This window comes from Labrus bergylta, chromosome 5, assembly GCF_963930695.1.
Source record: "Labrus bergylta chromosome 5, fLabBer1.1, whole genome shotgun sequence".
NCBI classification, from domain to species: domain Eukaryota; kingdom Metazoa; phylum Chordata; class Actinopteri; order Labriformes; family Labridae; genus Labrus; species Labrus bergylta.
Genome location: NC_089199.1, coordinates 9,412,139 through 9,436,202, shown reverse-complemented (window position 1 = coordinate 9,436,202; position 24,064 = coordinate 9,412,139). Strand labels below are relative to the sequence as shown.

The window sequence follows — 24,064 nt, the reverse complement described above, 5'->3', positions numbered from 1 at the left end:
GAAAGGGTTAAAAAAAAATTGTATGGCCCAGGGAGCAGGATGACACAGTTCACGGCTTATGATCTTAACGTCTCTGCTGAGGACAATAAAGACAGAAAAGTCGTGATTTTTCTGGTAACTGCCGGGGCGCTGTGGACCAATCACAGCAGGAAGGGCTCTCTTTACAGTAACGGGTGACATCATAGATTTGGCAACATTTATGAAAACAAACTGTCTTTCACTTGAGACATAAAGACTTGTAATGAGTACCACCGGGATCATTTTATCAACTAATGTCAAGTCAGCGATATAACTGAAAAATATTTATTAAGAAGGGAAACAATAAGTTACATACAGTGTATAAAAGTTTCAGACAGAAATATATAAAGATTTGTATCTTTCAAACTGCAGTTATAACAACATTTTTAATTTAGAAAATACAAGTTTAAAAGCACTTACATTACAACTTTATGACAAGACTGCTGTTTTCAATTTCTTTCAGAGTGGACAAACCAATGAGAAGAACACAACAGAAAGTGATTTCAACACGTTCCCACTCCACCCGTGGACCTTAGTAGAGCTGAAACTAATCTTTATCATTTCAATGCATCTGCTTTTTAATTCACTGCGATACTTCCTACAGCTCATAGAGCAATGTTCAAGTCATGTCTATCAGTCTAAAACCCAAAGACCCTTCATTTGCTTTCAAAGACGCAACTTTCTGCTGTTTATTTGACTTTTAAGTGTTTGACCTATGGTTGACCTTTTCGGCTTTGAAACGGAATGAAACGATTGAACCAATATTGAATTTGTATTGCATTTTTGTGCGATCAACTAATTGGTTTACTGCTCATCTGTTCAGCTGTAGCACATCTTAAAAAAAGGAACATGTATATGGTATCACACATTTCAAGGCCAGAAAGGTTCCTCAAATGTAAGGCAATGTTGTCTTTAGGAAACCTCTACCAAATGTAAACTCTGTATCTCACTGCATGGAACTAGTTCAAACTAACATCAACTGAAACCAACTAAAACTGTCAACCGATAGGGACAACTCACATTTCTTTGAGATGATGCTTCACAAAACTAACTGTCTTTGTTTTTGAACTCAGAACGCTTCCATCCCTTCTATTAAGAGCAGTGTAAGTAGAGTTATTGATGTATTCAGGAGTATTCAGGTTCAGGAGTAACGATAGAGGTGACAATTAAGACCGAAATCACTTCAATTTAAGTTGAAGGTTTTTTAAAGGTTTTGTTTGATTAAAAAAAAAAAAAAGAAAAAGTAAAAGAACAGCAGCAGACTGTTTCACCTTAACTTACCAACTCACTTCATGTCAGACCGTAAATGAACTGGTTTAGCGCTGCAGTATCAGCACCTCTAGCAATAATGTCATGTGAAAAAAGAAACACCTGGGAACAACATACTTACTAAATATATGATAGCTAAGAACCCAATTTAACGGATAATTCAACAAGCCGCCACTTTTAAAAAACTATAAAATTCCTGTACTAGCTTGAGTTCAACTGAGAGGGTGACGTTATCTGTGTGTTTTCTTGTGTTTTTGGGAAAACAGCATTTTATTGAGACCGTTTAGAACGAGCTTGCTGCACAAACGGAGTTGAAACATCCACATGTGCAGTACATAGGCAAGTACCAAAGTCACATGTGTCTACACTTTTTAAAGAAACTGTGTGCACACACACACACGCCCACAAACACACAAACACTAAGTGACTAGCAGCAGGTCCTTCGTCAGCAGAAATGAGACTGCGCTCTCAGCACTGTTGTAGAGGAACAACTTCTCTAATATTCAGCTCTTTCACTTCTGATATCTCTTTGTAAAACAACTTGACACTCTGCATGCACAGGGAGGCTCAGGGTGCATTTGAAGTCCAGTCAGGAAAATGGTTCACGCCAACCCTTGTGAATGTGTTCGCGTGTGAAAATCGCATTTTTCCAAGTGTAATCTCACAACACGGAGAGTGTTCTGTATGAGTGTTGCTGCTAATGGTGGAGATGTGACCCCATTTCCCTCACACCACTCAGCTCGACCTCTCGGCGACACCGCCATCTTTAGGCCTCCTCTCGTCTCTGGAGATGTAGGCCGATCTCCATCTGGTTCTCCAAACACTCTTTGAGCTTGTCCTCAGTCAGCGTCAGCCGCTGCTCCAAGATCGAAACTGTCTGGATGGAGGCAGAGAGAGAAAACGAGAGAGAGATAGAGAGAGAGAGGGGGAGGGGGAGGAGTAAGACAAAGACAGAAAAGTGGAAGGAAGGAGACGGATAAGAGAGTAAGAGCATGTTAGAGGGGACTGTACAGCATCAGCCTGACAGTAATGACTGTATAACGGGCGTGTTTGTGTGTGTGAAAGAGGCAGTTTGTGTGTTTGAGACAGATGTTGTGCGTGCAAGACAATCCAGCTGATTATCGTAGAGGGGATCTGCAGCCCGGGCAGAGTTTCTGTGTCTGGCACGCACTTTCTCTTGTTCTCCCTCTCACACAGTTGCATAAACACTCTTACGCACATGGAGAAGACAAGAAAGTTGCTATCTGAAAAAGGATGGCCATGTGTGGGTAGTGAGATCACACAGAGCGACATACTTTTCCTCCCAGCATCCTCCAACAGTGACAGTATTTGTCGTGCTTGTACACTGATCACTCTTTGTCGTTTAAGCTGGTTTTTATTAGACGTACTCGAGGTGTAACTTCCAGAGGTGTCATCCTTCATCTGAGCAGAATACTGGATGGATTTTCTGTCTCTTATTCTATCAAAGGTAAAAAAAAAAACTAAAAAAAACCTAATCTTCCCTTTACCATCTAAAACAAAGTGCGAGCATTAGAGGAATCATGCACGGGCAAGAAACGTTTATAACTTCCCAAGACTGATAATCTTAAATCTTTAGACTTACTTGCAGCTTCCTGGCTAAAAGAGTGCTTCTCCTCATCATCTTGGGTATGCTTGAAGAATACACGACCAGTTATTTGCTTGCACCATTTAAGAAAACAGCTGTAGAACTTTTTGAGTTCACGGAAAAAAAAACACAATTAAAAGATGGTGAAGACAAGTTTTACTGAATGACGACAAGAAATTAAATTAATCTTCTTCAGGAAACACTGCAGAGAGGCATATTAATTTGCTTCTAACTTCTCTGAACAGCTTTTGTCAATAGGCCTCAGATCCACTGTTACCACAACAGATCTGTTGATCTTGTACAGATAGTCGAGGTCCAATCATTTGGATCAGCGTTCTCACTTCACTTCGTAGTCACTCTTCTATTTTGGGTTGAAAAGAAGTTCTCTTTAAACACGACTTTACCGGAGCATTTGAATGAAGTACGTTACAGTGAATATAATCTACTGATTATTTGTAAATGAATCATCCTCTCTTTCCACTTTCAGACTTTCTGTGAACATGTCTGCTCGTCATTTGTGAAAAAAGTTTGTAGATCTTTTCATTTAAATCTTAGGTGGGTTACTTTCACATTCCCTCAGGGGTTTTCAACCTGTGCATTTTTTATGTACACATTCATCTCTGATTTGATTTTAATGTTGTCTGTTTGCACAATTAAGGACCTAAAGAAACACTAAGGTGGATACAGTTCCCTCTTGATATTTCATATGATAGTTTATTGAGCTAATGTCGCCTAGTGACAAACTCAATCGCAGCTATGAAACCATTTTAGGCAGTAGTACTTGGCTTCAGATTCGTCTCGGCACAGGAACCATCAGACAGTAAACATTTCTTCCTGCTGTCAGGGGAACCTGTCGAGATTTGGACCTGTGTGTGAAAGATATGTCAACATGTCTTGACCTGGAACTCTTTGGCTCACTTTGTGCCAGTGAGTGTAATTTTGAAATTGCTAGAAAGCAGAGTGGAGATGAGTCATTTATCAAAACAAAACCAGCTGTGTGAGAGACAGACACGGAAAAACAATGCAATTACGGCTCCTCTTAAAATAGTTCCGCTTTAACTGATTTGCTGGTTAGATTTGTTATAAAAATAAATGTATGCTAACATGAAGTTGTGCTCATTCAAGGCTCTAAATAACTGATCCTTTATAATAACTAGATTTATTTATATAGCACCTTTAATAACAGTACTCTGACACTTGTGGCACACCATCGCTTCAGCTGTGCCTCTCTTTCTACAAGTCATTACTGTCACTCGATACACTCAGGGTAATGTGAGTAACAATGTCATTGATAAAAGAACTTTGAACCCCCAATGTGTCTTTGGATTTGTAAAGAATCCAGACAATGTGTGATTAGCTGACTGAATAGAACAAATGATAACTCCATTACAGTCCCTTCACAAATTAAACTGCAAACTACAGAACTGTTGAACATCTACAACAACCAAAGAATATGTATGTTTGTATGTCGTACCCCTGACCTTCCGGTTAGGAGACGACCGACTCTGCCAACTGAGACTCAACCTATACATGTAAATATGGATATGAAATATGTACTGCATGAAAAGTCATGTATGTGCTTAAGCAGGAACATTTTAACCAAATCAAATCATAAACATTATGAGAAAAACCAATCGTTTAAAAAGTAATCATAACAGTGACCCCACATGTGGTGTGACCAAACTCATCAACACAAAAATCACAAACATTTTATCGTTCTGATTCTTTTAATCATCTCACTCTGATTGTCTTTTGTCCCATTTTAGTTGTAGTTTTTTTTTGTCAACCTGCCCAGGATGGGATGGGAGCAAATCAGCAGCTCGCCAACTCTGATGTTATGACCTCTTCCATGCAAAAATAAACATTAAATTAAAGTGTTAAAGCTATTCACTTATTTTGGTGTTTAATAGAGAATAAAAATCTAATGTCCTGTCCAGGTTATCCACTCTCTACTACTACGACCCGTAAACTGTGATAACATCTTATTAAGAATTCCTCATATGTCCACATGGAAACATGAAATGGGTCGAAATCCAGCTATTTAAAAAGAAAACCTTTTTCTTTTTTATGAGCACAGAATAGAAAGCTAACGCTCCATCATGATGGATACAGTATCACCTAAAACATTATCACTATCCTCCAGTCGAGGTTATCGGATGTCCTTACACCCCTACAAAGAGCAGAGAGAGTGTCACACAGGCTGTCTGAGCTGCTGGAGAAAGGATTTGTATCTTGCTGCATGAATGCATCATAGCTTTGTATCAACTCCAATCTTTGGTGCACAAGTAAAAACAGTCATTCTCAAACCCGAGACACCGTGTGCAGCATACACACAACTCGCCAGTCCAGCTGTGTTTGGTAATTGGCTTCATGTGACCCCAAAGGGCCACACAAACAAACACAAACACACACACACACTCAACAAGGCATGAATAATTAAACATGTAATGATGACGGAATTCACCAAGATTGTTAAAATCCCTTAGATAATCTCACACTCCAGCACTCTCCGCACACACACCAGTTCAACAGTGTGTGGGAGTGGGCGAGCGGTGTTTTCTTTTGGGTCATAAAAACATGATAAGATCTTTTGCTTTGCATCACGGAAAAGAAAAAAGTGGGCTTGTATTTCCTCTTTCTCTCCCTCTCTCTGCCTGTCTCTGTTTTCTAGATCAATACTAGCCTGTTTATCTTACCAACCTGATCCGGCGCCTGGTCCTCAGCCCGGACGGTTATTGGTGTTTGTGTGTGTGATCCTGCACGTGTCCCCAGGCAGCAGCAACATTATACGGGCATATAGTTTTCATCTGGAGTAGAAACCAAATCTTTACGCTCCTAAAAATAGAGTTTGCCGGTTTTTTTTCTTCTCCAGAACATATTATACTCTCCATCGCCCCGAGCAGAAACTGGCCTCTGTTACAAAGTCTCACAGCTCTGGTATGACCCACGCTACAATAGTCTGAAAATCAAAGCGAGAAGAAGACGGCCGTGTCAGTTCTTTTCTTAACACCTAACACCTTAACACCTGAATTCATCCGGAGTTTCTCCTGCCAGACTCCTAAAAAATGTCCTGCAAGTGAGCTGATGTGAGAACGCAGCAGGATATTCTCCAGAGAATTCACCTTGAGCCAATAGGAGGGGGTGGTGACGTTTATATACTGTGACTGCTGCACGGTGCATAGAGTATCTTCACACGACCACGACGATCTCTGTGCACATAATTAAACAGTTGTTCTCCACTCTTCTGTTAAAAGTGTGATTCCGTTGAACTACACACAGCATTGATATAAAGGCAAATATTCTCATTATAGCGTCGTGTGTAGCGGACTCTGTTGCTTCGGCCGCTACTTCCGCATCTTTATTTTTAACGTCACCCCCTCCCCCTTCTATCTGACAGGAATAGTCTCCAGCTGTGAGGAGCATATGTGAACAGCCAGGTCAGGATCGGACCTCCTGAAATGATCTAGATATTTTCAGGAGTGTATATATGGAAACAGCTTCAGTGAACTATCACAAAATTAGGCATAAAGACTTGGCAGATGGCACGGTAACATTAACTGTTCCTTAAATGATTTTAAACATTTAGATGACATAAAAAGCTTTCTGAACAGAATTCATGATTACAAACAGTTTAAATGTTAGTTCTTTAGTGTATCATACTTCTGTTCATTTTGGTTACATATCTCAGGGATTTTTCTATTACTCTTTAAGGTCCACTAAAGGTGAAATGTAATCGATAAGACTGTCATGGATGTAAGTAAGTAAGTAAGACTTTATTTATATAGCACTTTGAAAACACTCAGTTACAAAGTGTTTCACAAATAAAAGCAATCCAACAATTCATATGGAGATAATTTTTTCAGAAGTAAATCACAATGTCAAGCATGGCAAAGTTAAAATCAGGAAAACACAAAAACAAACTCAGCACGAGAAAGGGTTTGGGAGTTACATGAAAGCTCGTCTGCACAGGTGAGTTTGAAGATGCTTCTTGAAACAGTCCAAAGATTCTGCAGATCATGACGTTGAAAAGAAATGGTTTAATTCTCCTGTATCACTTTAATTCAACCATACGTACAAATCAGAGGCGGCTTCCAATTTCGTTATATGTCAAACACTGCGGTAAAAAAAAAAACGCCACAGTCCCTCAAAGAGCACAAGTCAGCAAAAAGATAAGTGGTTTCTAAAAGTTTAGAGCCTACCCTTGAATCATAATTTTAATCTTTTTCGGAGAAACAATTATAAAAAAAGTGCACAGAGACATCCTTCTTTCACTTTCTCCTAATGTTCCCTGAATCTCTAACTTCTTCTAACAGGAATCTGAATTCACTGAATTCTGTCTATATCCTTTCATATCTATTCTGACTAACACAAAAAAAGGGAACAAAGTTTTATTGTCGTAAGCTACTTGGTAGTTCTTGAGAATTTCAGAAAAAAAAGAATGATGTTAAAAAGAAGCAAGTGTTAATTAAATACTTTGTCACTAAATTTCCCCGATATGAGCTGAATCACGGTACACCACAGTCCAATGATTAGTGAGAAAGAGAGGACACTACAGTACAATATTCATTCAATATTATTCATTCAATATTGATCATAATTAAAATGAAGAATGTGAAAGAAAAGGATAAGTGTGAGCACAGCAGGCACATGGTGTTAGAGTCATGAATTATAAGACAGAGAGAGAGAGAGAGAGAGAAAGAAAGGGGGGTTTGAAGGGGGGAAGAGGGGGGGGTCAGACAAGTGAAAAACAGCCAGCACAGCAAACTGTGGCTTTTGGAAGCTTCAGTCTTATGTTGAATAATTCATCGTCTTCCCTCTCAGTCTCCTCCACCATTAAAGTTACAAAGCGCTGTAACAGTGAAAAATAATACTGGGAGAAAAGACGTGTAAAGGAGCAAGAATATAGTGCGGGAATAAATAATGTTGCTTTGTCGGGTTTATCTCCAGCGTATGGGCAGAGGTGAATTAAAATGTCATGTTGGTTGAAGTGGGACAGAAATAAGAAACAAGTGTATTTTGTCTCACACCACGTAGAGCTTTATAAATCAATACGAGTGCATTTTGGATGCAAAAACTGCAGCAAAGTCAGGCGGATCATGTCTCAGAAATACAAAGGGCTTGTACTTTATTTCACATGAATAAGCTGTCTGACTTAATGTGAATTAATGGAGAACCCACATTGGTTAAATTTGTTTTATAAACAAAATCAAGCATGTAAACAAAATTTTCATCTATATTTAATCAATCTTGTGCGTCTGATGGTCTGACTGAGTTGTTACGTCCTGTTTTTTTTTTTTTTTTTAGTCCATTAGGCCCTGTGTCTATCTAGCGTTTTGTCCAGGCAGAAAAGCGCTGGCTGTGCGCTGGAGAGCTCTTGCTCGAAGCGTTTGTGCGCTGAGAAGAAAAGCGATGCACGTCCGTCCTGTCTCTATGACAACGGCTGCTGTATGACCGACACTGCTCTGTTACTTCTTACTGTTTTTTTAATTTTATTTTAGATCCTTTATTTCCTGATCAGATACGGAGCAAAAAAGATGTGGGTACAACAAGACACGATCCGTAGACTGCAAAACTAAAGGGAATGTCATACATTTGGAAAAGAGCGCCGGTGACATCAACAGCACCTTTCTGAAAAGTTAAAAGATTTTCAACTTGAGCGCTTGGAGCGGCCGCACGAAAAAAAAAAAGGTTGAGTGCTCGGCAAAAAGACGCTGGGCGCTGCGCTTTTTCTCCACGCGGTTGCTTTCTGCTGTGAGCGCTCTCTACTCATTGAAAACAACTGAAAAAAGACGCTGGCGCTAAGGAAAAATGCTAGGTGGACACGGGGCTTTGTGCAGTTTACTTGTTATAAGCAGTTGTCTAAACTTGATGTGAGCCTCTACACAGGTTCACTGGTAAACTTCACTGTACAATTTGAAACTCTTCTTACAGTTCTTTTCAGTTCTTGGCTGTAATATTATGCAATGTTATGAAAGATGAATTGTTGTCAATTTACTTCTTGTCTGTCTTTTCTGGGGCACTTCTTTGAGGGGCACATTACTGCCTCCTGCAGATTTGTTGACTAATATGAAGCCAATCCAACATCTTCCCACAGCAGCCATTTCCCTCTGAGTGGAAATCTAAAATGCTGTTACAATGTTTTAATGCCGTAGTCCAGGTTGAAAGCCATGGATGTATCAAATGTGATCACCGTTATCATTTGACTCCTCACTTTTTAATGAAAAGACAATTTGTAGGGACAACCTGGAGGGAAATGGAGCCATATAGAAATATCTATATACAAAAAGAAATACAAAAACAATATCTCTGATATTTTGCTGCAGTTAGAAAGATTACAGCTGGTGTGATCTTTCAACCAGTTCTTAGCCAACATAACTAAGATGTATGTTTCAAGCCAAGAATTTAAACTTTCATATTGTTATAAGTAACATTAACAAATCCTTAAATTATCTTCCAGCTGATTCTTAGCTAACCGTAATCTACTTTAGTGGGTGGCTTCGTTTAATCCTGACTACCTCAGCTGTAGTTTGGCACTAGCTAATGAGATATAAATATGTTCTTACTCCATGCAATCTGTAGTTTCCCACTCAGCACTGAAGGTGAGAGGGGAAATGGCCGCCCTGTGAGCATTGTCAAAGAAATGGGTCACACATAGAAATGAGACAAAACGTGCGTTAGATAAATGCTGTGAGCTCCATATCCACAGGGAACATATAATACATATAAACTCTCATTATGTCACTGCACTTTTTTTCCCTCCTTGTTGATTTCACGTGTTTTAAGTTTTATAAGTTCATTAAATAACTCGTAAACAGAAGTGTGAAACTCTGTGTCTTTGATAAAACCACAGTGTAAAAAAAAGTCAATAAAAACACAAGATACAAGCCAAAGAAGCACCAACAACATCCTACAACACTTTCACGACTGGAAGTCACAATGCCACAGTAGAATAATCTTCTCTCAATGACCTTCAAGAGAAGGTCAGACAAGATGTTACAAATATACATTTATATCATATATAAAGAAAAGTCCTCCTGGACCACCATAACTTCCTAAACAGATGCTTAACCTAGTTTAAAAGTATTGATGGGTTAAAACCAAACAATACAAGAGTCAAAGGATTAAACCAGATACACATTCATCTGGTGTTAGGGCTCAGGTACTAACAGTGGAAGTTGGCACCACCCCCTGAAGGAGGGGTCAGCTAGCTGCCTGGCTGCCCTGAGCCAGAATTAAACGCTCCCACATGCTGGACTGCATCTTGCAACGAGAAGCAAGAAAGAAAGAGAAGAAAGAAGAATGATACAAGCCAAGAAGAAACCCTTTGAAAAAAAACACACAAACTCACACACACAAACACACAAACGCACAAGTCACACACACGAGAAGTGTTTGTGCCTCTTTGCCATTAAGCATTTACACTTACTATTGGTGAGTGAGGCAGAGTGCTGCCAGTGCTCATATATGAATGATGGATTCTCCTCAGGACACATTCACAACCCCAAGCTAAAGTCCTACACACACAAACCCACACACACACACACACACACACACACACGCACGCACGCACGCACGCACGCGCGCACGCACGCACGCACGCACGCACACACGCACACACACACGCACACACACACACACACACACACACACACACACACACACACACACACACACACAAAACCTCCCTGGGTTCTCTCTGCTCCATCTCATTCAACTCCTCCCATCTCTCCGCCCTCTTGTTTGTGCTCCTCTTCCACCTCACCTTTCTCTTCATCTGCCCAGGGTGCTCTCGCTCCTCTCAACTGTTTCTTTTCTAGCCGTAAACCATGTTCCACAGTTCAATTGTCACACTTAATGAATTCTTTCTTACACCAAGGCAAAAACACTTGGTGCTTTCTTTTCTACTTTTATGGATGTATTTGTGTCTTTCACTATTCTTTGTAGCATTAGAACCATTCTCTGCTTGTATTGTTACTTACCATAGAATCATTTCAGAGTGTATGTATACATCTAAAAGAAGAAATAGTGCATTATGTCTCATACATAATGTTTGCATTTTCTATTCTCATAGTTTTTCCCACACTACCTTAATTGAAAAATGTTCACTGTGAATGAACGGCGCCTAATCGGATTATAGAATCTATGTCCACAGCTGCAAATGTTTCATAATAAAGGCCTTCTATGAAGAGAAGGGATTCATGTTTTAATCATCTCTTTAAAGAGTGTGGTTACAGATCTTAACACTGAGGACAAAAAGCTGCAAAGCAGACACAAAACCAGAGGTTAGAGATACACAAACTCTGACCTTTAGTGAGTATTACTCGGGCTGTGCACGTGTAGACGGAGCACTGAGGGAATGCTACTTTCAAAATCATGCTAGTTTTCCAATATTACAAACCCTGCCTTGAATTCTGACAGTTTTCTGAGTTTTCTTATCTTAAGATGAGTCGACTAGTGTGAACTTAAAGTTGCGCTAAATCATCTCTGAAATTAGTTTTATAGAAAAGATACCTTACTAAAACAAATGCAAATAAAAGAACTGCAGTCATTTCATTTCCTGTTTTTGGATAGATCAGTTTAAAGGCATACGTTGTGACTGCAGTTTTCCATGTTGTTGTTTTTTTTTTATAGATAGGGCTGATACAGCCTCAAGTGGTTTGCTGTGTTCACCGATGGTTATTTCTCTCAAAATTTATCACTGATCACATCTAAAAAGCTAAAAGAATACTGACGTTTATTGATAAGAAGCAGATGTGAGGGTCTCAATGGATTTCTGTTTTGTTCAAGGAGCTATTTTTGGTCATCATCAGTGGTCTGGCTTTAAACTATGTCTGGCCTTCATCAGCCATGGGAGGAATCACACAGAGAGTAGAAACCAACCCATAAAGGAAGTGAGCTGTGGGTTGTGTGTTTTTAATTTCACTTCTATGCAGTTTATGTTTACTTGACTTGAAGATTAGAAGTTTATCAGCCTGTTTAAGTAACATCATTAAAGTTTAAATGTTTAAAACTTTTACTGTGACAGATCGGACAAACTTCATGTTTTGAGGAACAATGAGACAAAAATAGAAAAAATGTAAAAATGATGTGGCAAAAACTTAAACACCTCACAGTAACAACGTTAAATCTTAAAATTAGGTCTTTGTTTTCTTTGGTCTCCAATAACAACAACAAATAGCAGCAGGTGAGTTTTTGGATGCACTGTTTGAAGGAATCCAAACAGCATCCATCCCCACTGACAGTTTTTATTGTTTGTACTCAACCAAATGTCAAATCCATTTCCTTTTTCTTTGGATTTGTAAATATATTTGATGGCTCCTAAACTCTCTGTCATTTATCTCCTCGTTGTTTGTTTGCTGATAAAAAAAAAAATGTTACTTGCAAGTCAGTAGAGATTTATGAAAACAGTCTTCTGTATGCTCTCACTGTCAGACCAACAACAGCCGGGTACAGAATAAGAATACTGAAACTGCAACGGCTTTAACTAGTGTGTCATTGGCTCAATTACCATCGTGTTCACTCATTATGCCAAAGATAGTGACTTAGACATTTATTCACCTAAGAATCTTTGTGATTATAATTCAAAAAAAGTATGCACTTCAATGCATTTTGTATTCTAAATTATAAATTGCAAATGTTTCTGAACTGTAGTGATGGTTAACAGTAAACTGTAAAACTTGTGACTTTGTGCATACATTTGCATCATGCCGATCCAAGGATCACATAATACAAATGCAGAGAGCTAACGTAGGTAGAATATCTTTTTATTCTATTTAAGCTCATAGCAAAGTATGGAATTCCATTTCTGTTGCAGAAAGCATGGTTATCACATGTCAATTTTTTTGGAGGCAGGTGTCCAAGTTGTTTCATGTAGAGAATGGTTGCCAATGAAATGGTGCTATGAATGCTCAGAATGAGAGATAGACAGACACAGTCATATGTAGAGTAAGTGTAACATTCTGCTACAGAAGCAAATAGCCCTGAAGAGGTTGCTCTCTGAATAATTTTGCTCTTTAGCGAGCAGGTAGAAAGCAAGGGAAGTGTTTGTTCTGAACAGTGTGAGTGGGAGGCTCAGTGAGAGCACAATGCATGCTGCTTGTCATGAAAGATTAACACATACTCTGCTTACCTGGGTGAGAATATCCAGTTGACCTATGATATGTTCCAGGGTGCTGGCTAGACCAGCGGGGACTCCTCCGTCGGAGGCCTGAGACTGTGCTTGAACCCGCTGTGGGTCCTGAGGTAAGGCCTTGCTCTGTGTCTGCTGGGTGGAGGAGGAGGCGGAGCTGGACTGTCTGTAGGAGTGTGAATGAGTCGCTCTGCTGTGGCTGCTGCTGCGAGTGCTGCTCTGAGCGTGGGCGGCAGCGTGGGAGTCGTGTCCGTTTAAATGTTCAGACGGTTCAGAAGCCTGGAAATACAGAAAATGCAATTTGGAGAATTGTATGAAAAACAGGCCTACGAAAGCCTTAAACTGACCTTCATCTAAACATATTATGTACTCCATTTTCCCATAAACAAATTTCTGGTTGTATTCTATAAATCTTGACTTATTTATCTCAAGATACCAACCCTGGATTTCCCATGATAACGACTTAATTTCAGCTATTTTCCCGGGATCTGGATTTATTTATCTTTGGATTAAAAAGCTGCTTTTCTCATTATAAAAGATGAATTCATTTTCATATCTGGACATAGCAAAGCTTGTTTTCATGTGGAAATTTGATAATTTTCTGGCGATCTAGAATAAGTAGGCCAGACAAAGACATGGCTTGCCACCATTGCCCACACTATTGAGGTAAGTTGAGCCTATTTCTGTGTTTGTTTAGTGCTTTGGCAACTTGGTTATACAAGAAATGAGCAGACATCTCAAGAAAACAACAAGACATCATGTGTAAACGAAGAAAATTAAATGCATGGATACAATGGCCCCTTAAGGGCCTCCGTAGTTTGAGGCTGAGACAATGTTACTGGGCTCTTTGTGTAATCCCTTAACCACAACCGTTTTTTTTTTTTTTACATTTGTTTCTAATAAGTAACTATTTAAGCATATAAAATCAAATTATTGCTGCGGTCTTCTTCGTTAAGAAAGAACACAGGGTTGAATTACATCATTCATGAATCACAAACTGACTGTCTGCAGCAAAGTGTAAGTATTTGTACCATTTAGCGACAACAGTAATAATATAAGACCTCTTGAGACTTACCGGTACTCAGCTCATATGTCTCTACCCATGTTTTTGATTTTTGGTACGAGATTCATGTTTTGCTCAGACCTCCCTGAGGCTCTTTTTATGAGCAGGGTGTGTGGCCTATACCACAAATATTTGTGACTCAAATGTTTTTTGACAACAATGATGTTCATCTTGCAGTTTCCTCCTACGCTCCCTCCATAATTGCCAAACGTCAAACAGAATTGTCAACTCTTCACACACCATTTTCATCATCAGTTTTGAAGATGCCTCCACTACAGATTTCTGTCGGGTAGTACGGGTACAGATTGAATTCTCCCTGCTCCATCACCAGGGACAAACTTTCCATCTAAATCTTAAGTTATTTTAAATTAACACTGATGCGTAGCTGCATGATCTCCATAGTTTTCTCTGGGTTTTCAGAGTTGAATGAAGGTAATTACTAGACTGCCTGTTCATGTTGGGAAAGTTAAGCCCCTGTTACATTTAGCCATCAGTGTAAATGTCACAGAGGCGTAATAGTGGAGCCAAGATGTTCTGCCCGCTGAGCTAAGAGCAGAAGTAGTAACAGTAGTGTCAGAACCAGCAGGACAGAATGGCGCTGAGTGTGTGTGTACGAAATGTAGTCTGTGCACATAATATCTTCTGCATGAGCGTCTGTCCTGTAAGAGGCATTCCTCCTCTTTTACTCTTCTCGACGTTTTTCTTATTTTGTAATTTTCCCATTATATATACTTTATGGGAGTTTTTTCCTTCTGAGAGAAGGGCATATGCGGAACAGATTGTAAATATTTACTAATAATGTAATAATGTACTTGCCTTGATAAATTGATTAACTTTTTGTTAAACAGGCTGAGGTCTTTGGGAAGATTGAATGTTGATTTCATAAGGTACTGACTCAACTAATAATAAATAAACCTATATACTGTATATAAAGACTTTTTCTTAAATAGAAAATTACATCATTAAATCATTCATAAAATTGGCAACTGTCAGCTTTTAAGTAATCTACAGTACATAATGTAAATCAAAAATGTTTCATTTAACATGAACCCAGCACTATTACAAATGTTCACTTGTCTTTGCAGCTTAATCACTTCTCGCTTGAATTAATTTTTTTCAGTACAGAGATGACTGTTACAGAGTTCAAAAGGACTATGGAGTTAAAAGATGGAAACTGCTGAGTCTCTTTCTCAGAAACAGGCTAACAGGCTAACAGGCACAGACACACACACACACACACACAGACACACACACACACACACACACACACACACACACACACAAGTTGCCAGTCAGTCTGCCTGTGTTGTGATTAATTCAATGAGACATAAACACATGTAGGTCAGTGACCACATCTCTCCCTAACCATGTCTATGTGACTCAAAACTGCGTGCTCACATCTATAGGTTACTCCATGTTTCTGTCCGTCTCTGCAGACCTCTGTCTTGGAACATGGAGTGAGTGTGTGTGTGTGTGTGTGTGTGTGTGTGTGTGTGTGTGTGTGTGTGTGTGTGTGCGCGCTCGTCTTTACTCATTTTACAGTTCATCTACTAACACTCATGTTTGAGACCTCACTGCGAAAGTGTGTCGTTTCCTAATGAAGTCAGATAAAGCGAGCGGTCACCTGGCTAGATGTATTAGAAACAGACGGAGGTAACACGCTGACACTCAATTGGGAAGTGATTCACTGTAGTTGTGTTTTTTAGGCTATGAGATGTTTCTAAATACGTTTTTATCGATTCATTTCTCAATTCTGACAAATCATAAACATATAGCAAAGTTTAGTGGGACTCACTAAATGTGACATGACAAGTAGATGAAACTCACAGTGAATTTGAGCTTTAAAAAAGGGCTGTCGGCATTAACTTGTTAATCCGGTTAATTAAGGTCTAAAATTAATGCATTACTTTTTTTACCATACACCGTGTATAAGCTTCCAGAAAAGACACTGCTGCATCTTTAAATGTCTCCTTCCACTTCAAAAAACTTCTAGACAACTCAGAAAACAAGTCAAAAGTAATATCCGCCATACGACAGCAAACATTTCACTTTTTCACCGTTCTTTTGAGCGGTTTTCATTTCGTTTCTGATCCGTGATGAGTTTCTTTTTCCGAGGTTAAATTATTGTCCTAACCTTCTGTCTACCAGAAAGTCCTTACTTTATTTCAAAATAAAAGCAGGGTTGAATCCAAACAGCAAGTAAAGTACTCTCAGCTTAAGACAGTACAAAAATTCAAAATAAAAGCCTAACAATTTTTAATTTTAAATGCGAAATGATGGAATTTTGAACGTGATTAAAATGTGACTAAGTGCAATTAACTAAAGAACTTGAGCGATTAATCGTTTGGCAGGCATACTTTTCATTATTACAATATGGAGTAAAGTAGAGTAAACTATGTCATTCTCACATACTAAGACAGTCAAAGACACTCATAGCCACCATGAACTCATACATCTAAAGAATAAATAAGGGTTTATCTTTGACTTTAGGGCAGGATTCCCCTAGTCCATTAATTTCCTGCTGTGATTTTCTGTCATGGTGGAACAGAGATAGGAGTAAAGAGAGAAAGAGTGAGAGAGGGAGAGAGGAGACAATAGAGCAGTTCTGCTGAGCCTACAAGCTCCACCAAGACTGGATTAACTCTTGTTGAATGTACGACTTATAGCTTTGTATTAAAACAGCTGCTTAAACACACAGCGAGCCCTGGTCCCTACATAAACACACACATGCTCATACAGCAGTCATGGATGTGTGTGCGGATATGCAGAAAGCCTTGTGTTTCTTTTGAAGGCCAGAATAGGTCGGTGAAAAAAATACTTTAAACTTAAAACCGTAAAAGAGAAAAGAGGCTGCTGAAAATAAGGATAAAAGCTGCTTGTATTCTCTGAATTAGTCATAAAAGCAAACATTTCTAGCTGTCATCTGCAATCAAGCAGTAAAGTGGTTTTCTACAGTGTACCATTGCTGCTTTATTTGCCTTATTACATACAGTCCTTTGCGATGTGACACGTGTACATAGCGATGTTGATGCTCAAACATGATATCGTCTGGAAACTCAACACATCTTGCAACGCCGTAACCTTACGTTGAGCGAAGGGGAAAACCCTGATATGCCCCAGTGTACACACACACACAGCGCACACAGTATAACCACCCACCTAATGAATCACCTGGAGTGGAAAAACCAACGGTGGAAAATTTCCTGAGGCCCAAATTAAACTCTTAAGTCTGACACAGCGAGCCATCAATTTTCCCTGCAACCTGCATGAAAAACCATTCATCTCACATACTGTAGAGGAGGTGACCCACCTGAAAGTACCTAAAACCCGGTTAAACCTTAAAAAGACAGGTAACACATTTACGCATTAAATTACATTAACAGGTCAAAAAGTATGACATTGTTTTTTTACAAATATACTTTAAAGCAGGTGTGAGAAACCCAGTGGACTGCGTGGACAAACGTGATATGTGCGGTGTCATAAAGCGTATGATCAATGTTAGCATTGACTCCCCGTTTGGATAATACTTGTGTTTACCAAGCAACAGTTAAATTTCATATTATGTCTGCATGTCACTGTCTGTGAACCTTAGTTACTAATGATATATTTTTGCAGGAGCTCCTGAGCTCTCATGTCTTGAGTTTGAAGTTTATTTCAGACATGTGAAATAAATAAACAAAATAAAAAATAGAGAAGAAAAGAAAACAAAAAAAAAGGAGACAGAAAAAAGGGAAAGAAAGTAATATGTACAAACGATGAACGACATCATACAAAAGAAGCTCTCAAATATGTTCTATATCAATTTACATTACATATATATATATGTTTTTACATATAAATGATAAAGTTGAACATATATTGTTGTACCTAATTCTTGTAGGTTGCTCTGTCTGGATTGTTGGTGGGGATGGCCTGCTGCTCCCCTCTGTTTGTCCATATCCTTCTTCCTTCATCTTATCCCATCTCCCCCCTATCCTATTTTCCAAAGTTTCAGCAGATGGCTGTTCATCATGAGCCATCATTTTTCCCAAGATTTCTACCTCGTAAAAGGACGTTTTTTCTAGCCACTGTCACTTTGCTAAATGTTGCTTAGTGCAATGCTCACGATGGATTAACATTGGTTCTTTGTAATATAACAATGAGTAAAGTCTTTTTACCTGCTCTTTTGTAATATTAAAGAACAAAGAGTAAGTTATTTTAGCTGCGTTTTGTGTCTCTAGATAACTTTTTTTATGAATTGGCGCTATAAAAATTGATTTAATTGATAATCATACAGAAAGATGTAGCCCTGTAGCATGGCCAACAGGAATGTTACACTGAAAGTCAATTGTATAGGATGCATGTAAAATATGATCTTTATTGGTTAAATACAGCCATGTTCTAATATTAATAATAGACATAAAAGATACCTTGCTGTAGGAGGAAGAGGGCACATTCATGACTGGTTTCCAACCAAGGTGGACTTCTTTTTTTTTCTCTTTGTGCATTCACTGTTAATTTCTTCAGCCAATCAGAATCTTTTAAGTTTGTCCATTATGTCCTGTACAGTTATGACTTAGAGTAAGATTCATATTCTCTAAAAATCTCCATGTACTTCCTTCAAACTGTGTGACATAAAAATATACCATTTCCCAGTCAAAATGTAGACGCAGAGTGTCCCAATCTATGTGCAGTACAGGATCAGAGGTGATGATGAGAATAAGTCTACAAAACGATGATATTTATGCTCATGGTGTGGTTACTTTTGTAGGTCATTATCAGCATCTGTATTAAACTTTGAGTATGTCTTATGACTTGGGGTTTAATGTTCGAACACAGGCAATGACTGTAGTGTGAGTTCGATTTTCCGGAATAGAAAGAGCACAAGTCAAAGCGTTGACTCAACATGTACACAATATGTATTCATCTGAATTATGAATAACATCGTACAGTGCACAGCTTGTCCTGTCAAACACAGGTGTAACTAATAACACTAATCATGGCTACATCTCATGTACTGAGATGTGATGTGGTGCCAGAGCTCTGGCATTAAGCATACAGGCATACAGCCAGGCTGGCATGTCTGAAAGATCATTACTGTTATTATTAACACCTGTGTTCGACAAGTCGACAATAGAGCATTTACCACAGACAAGTTCGCTGCCCTTCAATTACCCTCTCAGTCAAAATATGGATTTTTCACGTACTGCTCAATTTATTAAAGGTGGGCAAACGGGTTGCCATGATTTAGTGGACAAAACTCAACAAATTATTTACAATGGAGTCCAGTTTGCACAATACTGACTCCATAGTGAACCCGGTATATTCTGCCATATTATTTGTTTACAAAAATGCACAACAGTAAAGTTATTGTATTAAACCATCCTTATATTGGATAAATGGTTGTGTCACTGACCAGTACATGTAAAGTTGGATGGAAATCTGTCTGAAAAAGAGAGGGACTTGTTGCATCTGCCAGAGCAAATAAAACATGAGCTTGCAGATTTGTGCTGTTGTTACCGGGGGTGTGAAGCAAAAACATCAAACTCCATAATAGCATCACTGGAAACATTTATTTTAGTGGCCCACCTCATTTTCCATAGGCACAAACCCCCCCATTATTTACAGCACTATAGACCCATGATGAGTATAATGTGTGTTGACACCAGCTGTCTCTATTCAACAGGCTTCCCGAGTGTTAATTAAGTGTGTGAGGATAATGTCTGTGTTTAAGTTCAATTCATGCAAGTGATACAGGCTTGTCGTTTCACTACTCTGAGCACAGATGGTATAGTTGGTGCCAATTATTCTGATCTACATATTTTATATAATGTGGAGAGAAAAAAAATCCATACATATTATGATTTTGCATGCAGAGGCAATCTATTATCCTTGCCTCCTATGGCTTCATCAGAATGATGAATTTAAGCATTATATAAAGACCTCTTTCTTTTTATTAAGTAGGTAAGGCTGGAGGGTGTGTATGTGTGTCATCATATAACCAGCAGATGTAGACAAATCTTTTCACCGACAGCTGACAAATCATTTAATTACAGTGGAGCAAACATCCAATGAAAAACTGCAATGATGCCTTTTGATGAATGAAGCCTATGATATAACTCGGCTCTGAGTTATGCCTCTGGTCTGGGCTATAAGGGAGGGTGTTTCTCACTATAGCCTTTCAGTAATGTCACTTAATCAGCTCATCACTTTCATTTTCAATCGCACCCTCTCTTGCTCTATTTGTCTCCATTGTTATAGTCTTCTCTCTTTTGTATGCCTCCATTTATTTCTTCCTATGTCTCCTGGTCTCTCTCTCTCAGTCTTCAGTGTAACAAAGATAAACAGGTGTCTGTTAATGCCTCAAAATCTTTCTCCCTTCATTATGTTCATGCCTCCACTTCGTCTTATTCTTCGTCTCCAGTGTTCTCATGTTGTCTAGCTCCCTCACGTGCTCAGACACTTTTTCCCTCTTGCTTGCCTCTCTCTCTCTCTCTCTCGTTTCGCTCCCTCCCTCTCGCATGTTCTCTCGCTCCGCTAGACCATTAGGTTTTCTTTAACTCTGTCGCTATCTTGTCTTCTTTAACACTCGTTTGTTTCACCTCTTTGCATTTCCCTCTTAAGCTCACTCGGTCGCTCTCTATGCTCTTGCTGTCAAATGAGTTCACCTGCTGTCAGAACAAAACCAAATGCACACACACAAACACACACGTTTTATTAGTGTGAGCGCCAGTAAAGTTTGATCTGCTAAAGCACAGTCAAAGCAGTCTTTTTTCATCTTGCAAACAACTAAAATAATGGTGAAGGAGATGGAGAACCCCCCCCCTCCTCGCTCTCCAATCCACATCCTCAAGCTGAGGCGAGCGGTGCACTGATCTGTGTGTGTCTGAGTGTGTGTGTTGAGCAGTGAGGGGAAGCCTGCTGTGAGTGTGCAGCTCGTCTGTCGGCACACGTGAGCAGGAGAGAGACCCAGATGTGAAGCTAGAGACAGGAAGGGGGGGGGGAACGGTGGGTAGGGAGGGAGGGAGGGGGGATGGATGTAGGGATTATAGCGAATGTGATCAGAGCGAGCTGATCTGCCTGTCAGCAATGGTTAGAACTCCCTCACACACATGCACACACACACACACACACGTACACACGTACACACAAAAAAACACACATGACTGCATCTATTCCGACACACGTAAAGATTTGCTGAGCAGTGTTGAGCTCAGACTGGCTTATTGTGTTTAATAAACAAGGCAAACAGGCCCACATGTTTCTGGTAAAGCGCCCATCACTTGCACATTGTCATTGAGCTTCACATCCAAGTACATTAAAGGATCAGAATATCAAATTAGCTGCTTATACGATCCCTGTGGATTTGATTCTGAGAGGACAGGGGCCATGGGTGGCCTTTGCCTCGGTAATAAACGCAGCATTACTGTCTCATTAGGCAAATGTCTCCCTGGTGAAATGTATTAGAGCCACAGGTGGCTGTGTGTGCATAATGAATATTTGACATAGCAAGGAAAGATGCTTTTAACACCTCAGTGACATCTGATGATAGAAGGAAGTACATGGACCTGTAGCTTCACGACCCCCAACCTCAAGTCTTGACCACCTATATATATAGGGAGGGGCATTGCAAGTCTTAGGATATTACTGTGTCACATGCACATCTCCTATTTCTTATCACAAATCACCTGTAATCAACTCTTTATCCTTAAAGGACCAATATGTAAATCTGACACCTAGCGTTTAAAATGGGTACTGCAGTCCAAATTCAAAACAATGTGAGAGCTGTCTCCCCCTGCCCCCTGGTCCCTAGAGTCGAAGTGCACGCAAGTCGCCATGTTGCGGACACTGAAGCTTCAGTGTTTAGCCAGCTCTGAATACGTCTTGAAACCTTTCTGCATTCTAACCTCTCTCTCCAATTTTCTAAAGCATTTCCAATATTTATCGTAGTTTTACCACGTTGCTGGACACAGAGCTCATTAGAAAAATGCTGAGTCTTTTAGGTCGAGTAGAATCAGTTATATCTCAACCAAGCTTGCCCAATTTTCATCGCTGCAAACCGAGGGGCGAGGGTCTGAACGACCGTGTGGGGGCCCCGTCTACTTCTCTGGTCAGCACAAAAACAAACCATTCCGCACCGGAATCGAAATTTAGAAGGAGAACATACTGGCTGCTGCTTTGTTGTCAGACAAGCCATGACTTCAACATAGCAAGTTTCCTTAATATCTGATGATATAGTAAGGTTGTTTTATGATTTAATTCAGTAAATGTCTTACATATCTGACCTTCAACGAAAAAAATATCCACAATAATTACCGGTACCCATAACTATTTACAGTTTCTTTTCAACCACTGACCAGATAAAGAATTGTGACAATTACAATAATACTTATTCGTCAGGTTGAACTTATTGTCTGCTTTCTATTTCAACGTTGGATCTTTAAGGAAACTGGACTTTAAGTTCTTGAAGATATTTTACTGCTCATCCAAAGCCGCTTGGATCACCCTTAGACTTATTATGGCCTGGACGACTAGAAACCTTCACAAAAAGTTCTCTATTGTGATTCAAGTCTCATTAGTGTCCCTGGATAAATAGTATTAATACTTACAGTTAACAATATATAGCCTACATATTTCTATTTCTGCTTTTGTTCCTAACATTTAACAATGGTTGTTTGTTTCCTTGCACGTACTTCTCAGTGTTTATAAAAGATACAACAAACATGTGAACATGTCACTTTGGACCGCGTCTCAACACGTCGTAGAGCCATTAAGAACACCTCTCACTGTACAAAAGATGCTCTCATAAGTTAAGTTAGGCAGGAGTTAATCATAAATATGCATGGTTGTTTGTTTTTCCATGGTTGACAAGTGTTTTGAAATATAAGTTTTAAATCTAGCGTTTGTAAATGTGAGCGACAGCAGCCAATGAAAGTCCTTTCATCCTGTTAGATGCATTCTTCTTCTCAGAAAATAAGACAATTTATAACTGCACATCAGATCCACTTATCCTGTCTTCCATCCAGCCCTCTCTCTGTTTTATACTCTCCTTTCAAACTCACAAAGCCTTAGAATAATCTTTCGGAGAGAGAAGAAAACGAACACATTAAGAAGAGAAGCTGGTGGCAGCTTTCCCCTCTCTGCCTCCTCAGGCAACACGTGTGCGAGACTCTCGGCAGTTTATGAGAGATGAAAGGCTGCCTGTATTAATAATAAATTATGAATGGCTAAATTATACATGAAAGGGAAAATCTAGGAAGCTAGTGCTTCCAGGTGCAGTAACTAGCATTACTTAAAGTGAAACAAGTGATGGAGAACTCTACATTGAAAAGGTAGGAAGAAACAACCTTGAACCTTGAAGGAGCTCAATGAAGTCAGTGTGTGTTTGTGTATTAGTGATTTATTATGCCAAAATAAACACGTATTACAAGAACATAATCTGAATAATAATTATACCAGTCCAAATATTTATTAATCATAAGCAAGAATGAATTAGTGTGTGAAGATAAAAAAAATAAAATCGAAAAGGAGTATCCTTTATTGTGCAAGTCAACTTTTCATGCATTTTTTATGACTTGATGTTTTCATTCAAGCAGAGTGATCGTCGTGGATATGAAGTCTGTCACTGAAGAGAATGCTTTCACGGTAACTACAACATTAATTACATGCAAAACATGAAGCAGAGAACAAAAGTAAAAAAAATTAAATCTCCATAAGAGCTTGTCTTCACGTCTGTATTAGTCCAAACTAATACTTTGAAAATCTGACCATCACAACTAGTGCACAAATATGATTTACCAGAATATGAAACCTTTGAATTTAACACTGCACTCAGTTTTTCTACACAATGAACTCATGGATCTGAATGTTTCATCATACTGTTGAACTGCTTTGTATCAAAAGCCGGTCTCATTATTATGAATGGCATCTTTTTGAAATGTCCCCCATGATAATATCATTATAAAGGGCCAAGGTCAGTGAACAGGCACAGTTTGGTGCA

The 24,064-nt window shown here is 39.2% G+C and overlaps 1 protein-coding gene across 2 annotated transcripts in view; it reads right to left on the bottom strand.

Annotated features, from left to right (window-relative positions):
* Positions 1-289: 289 nt before the first annotated feature.
* Positions 290-24,064, bottom strand: part of poc1a (POC1 centriolar protein A) — a 39,714-nt gene continuing 15,939 nt past the window's right edge. For both annotated transcript variants that reach the window (XM_020636727.3, XM_020636728.3), the window contains exons 10-11: positions 13,023-13,301; positions 290-2,164 (exon numbers count right to left, since the gene is read on the bottom strand). In XM_020636727.3, the coding sequence (XP_020492383.1) occupies positions 2,054-2,164; positions 13,023-13,301 (390 nt within the window). In that variant the 3' untranslated portion in view covers positions 290-2,053. The remainder of the gene's footprint in view (positions 2,165-13,022; positions 13,302-24,064) is intronic.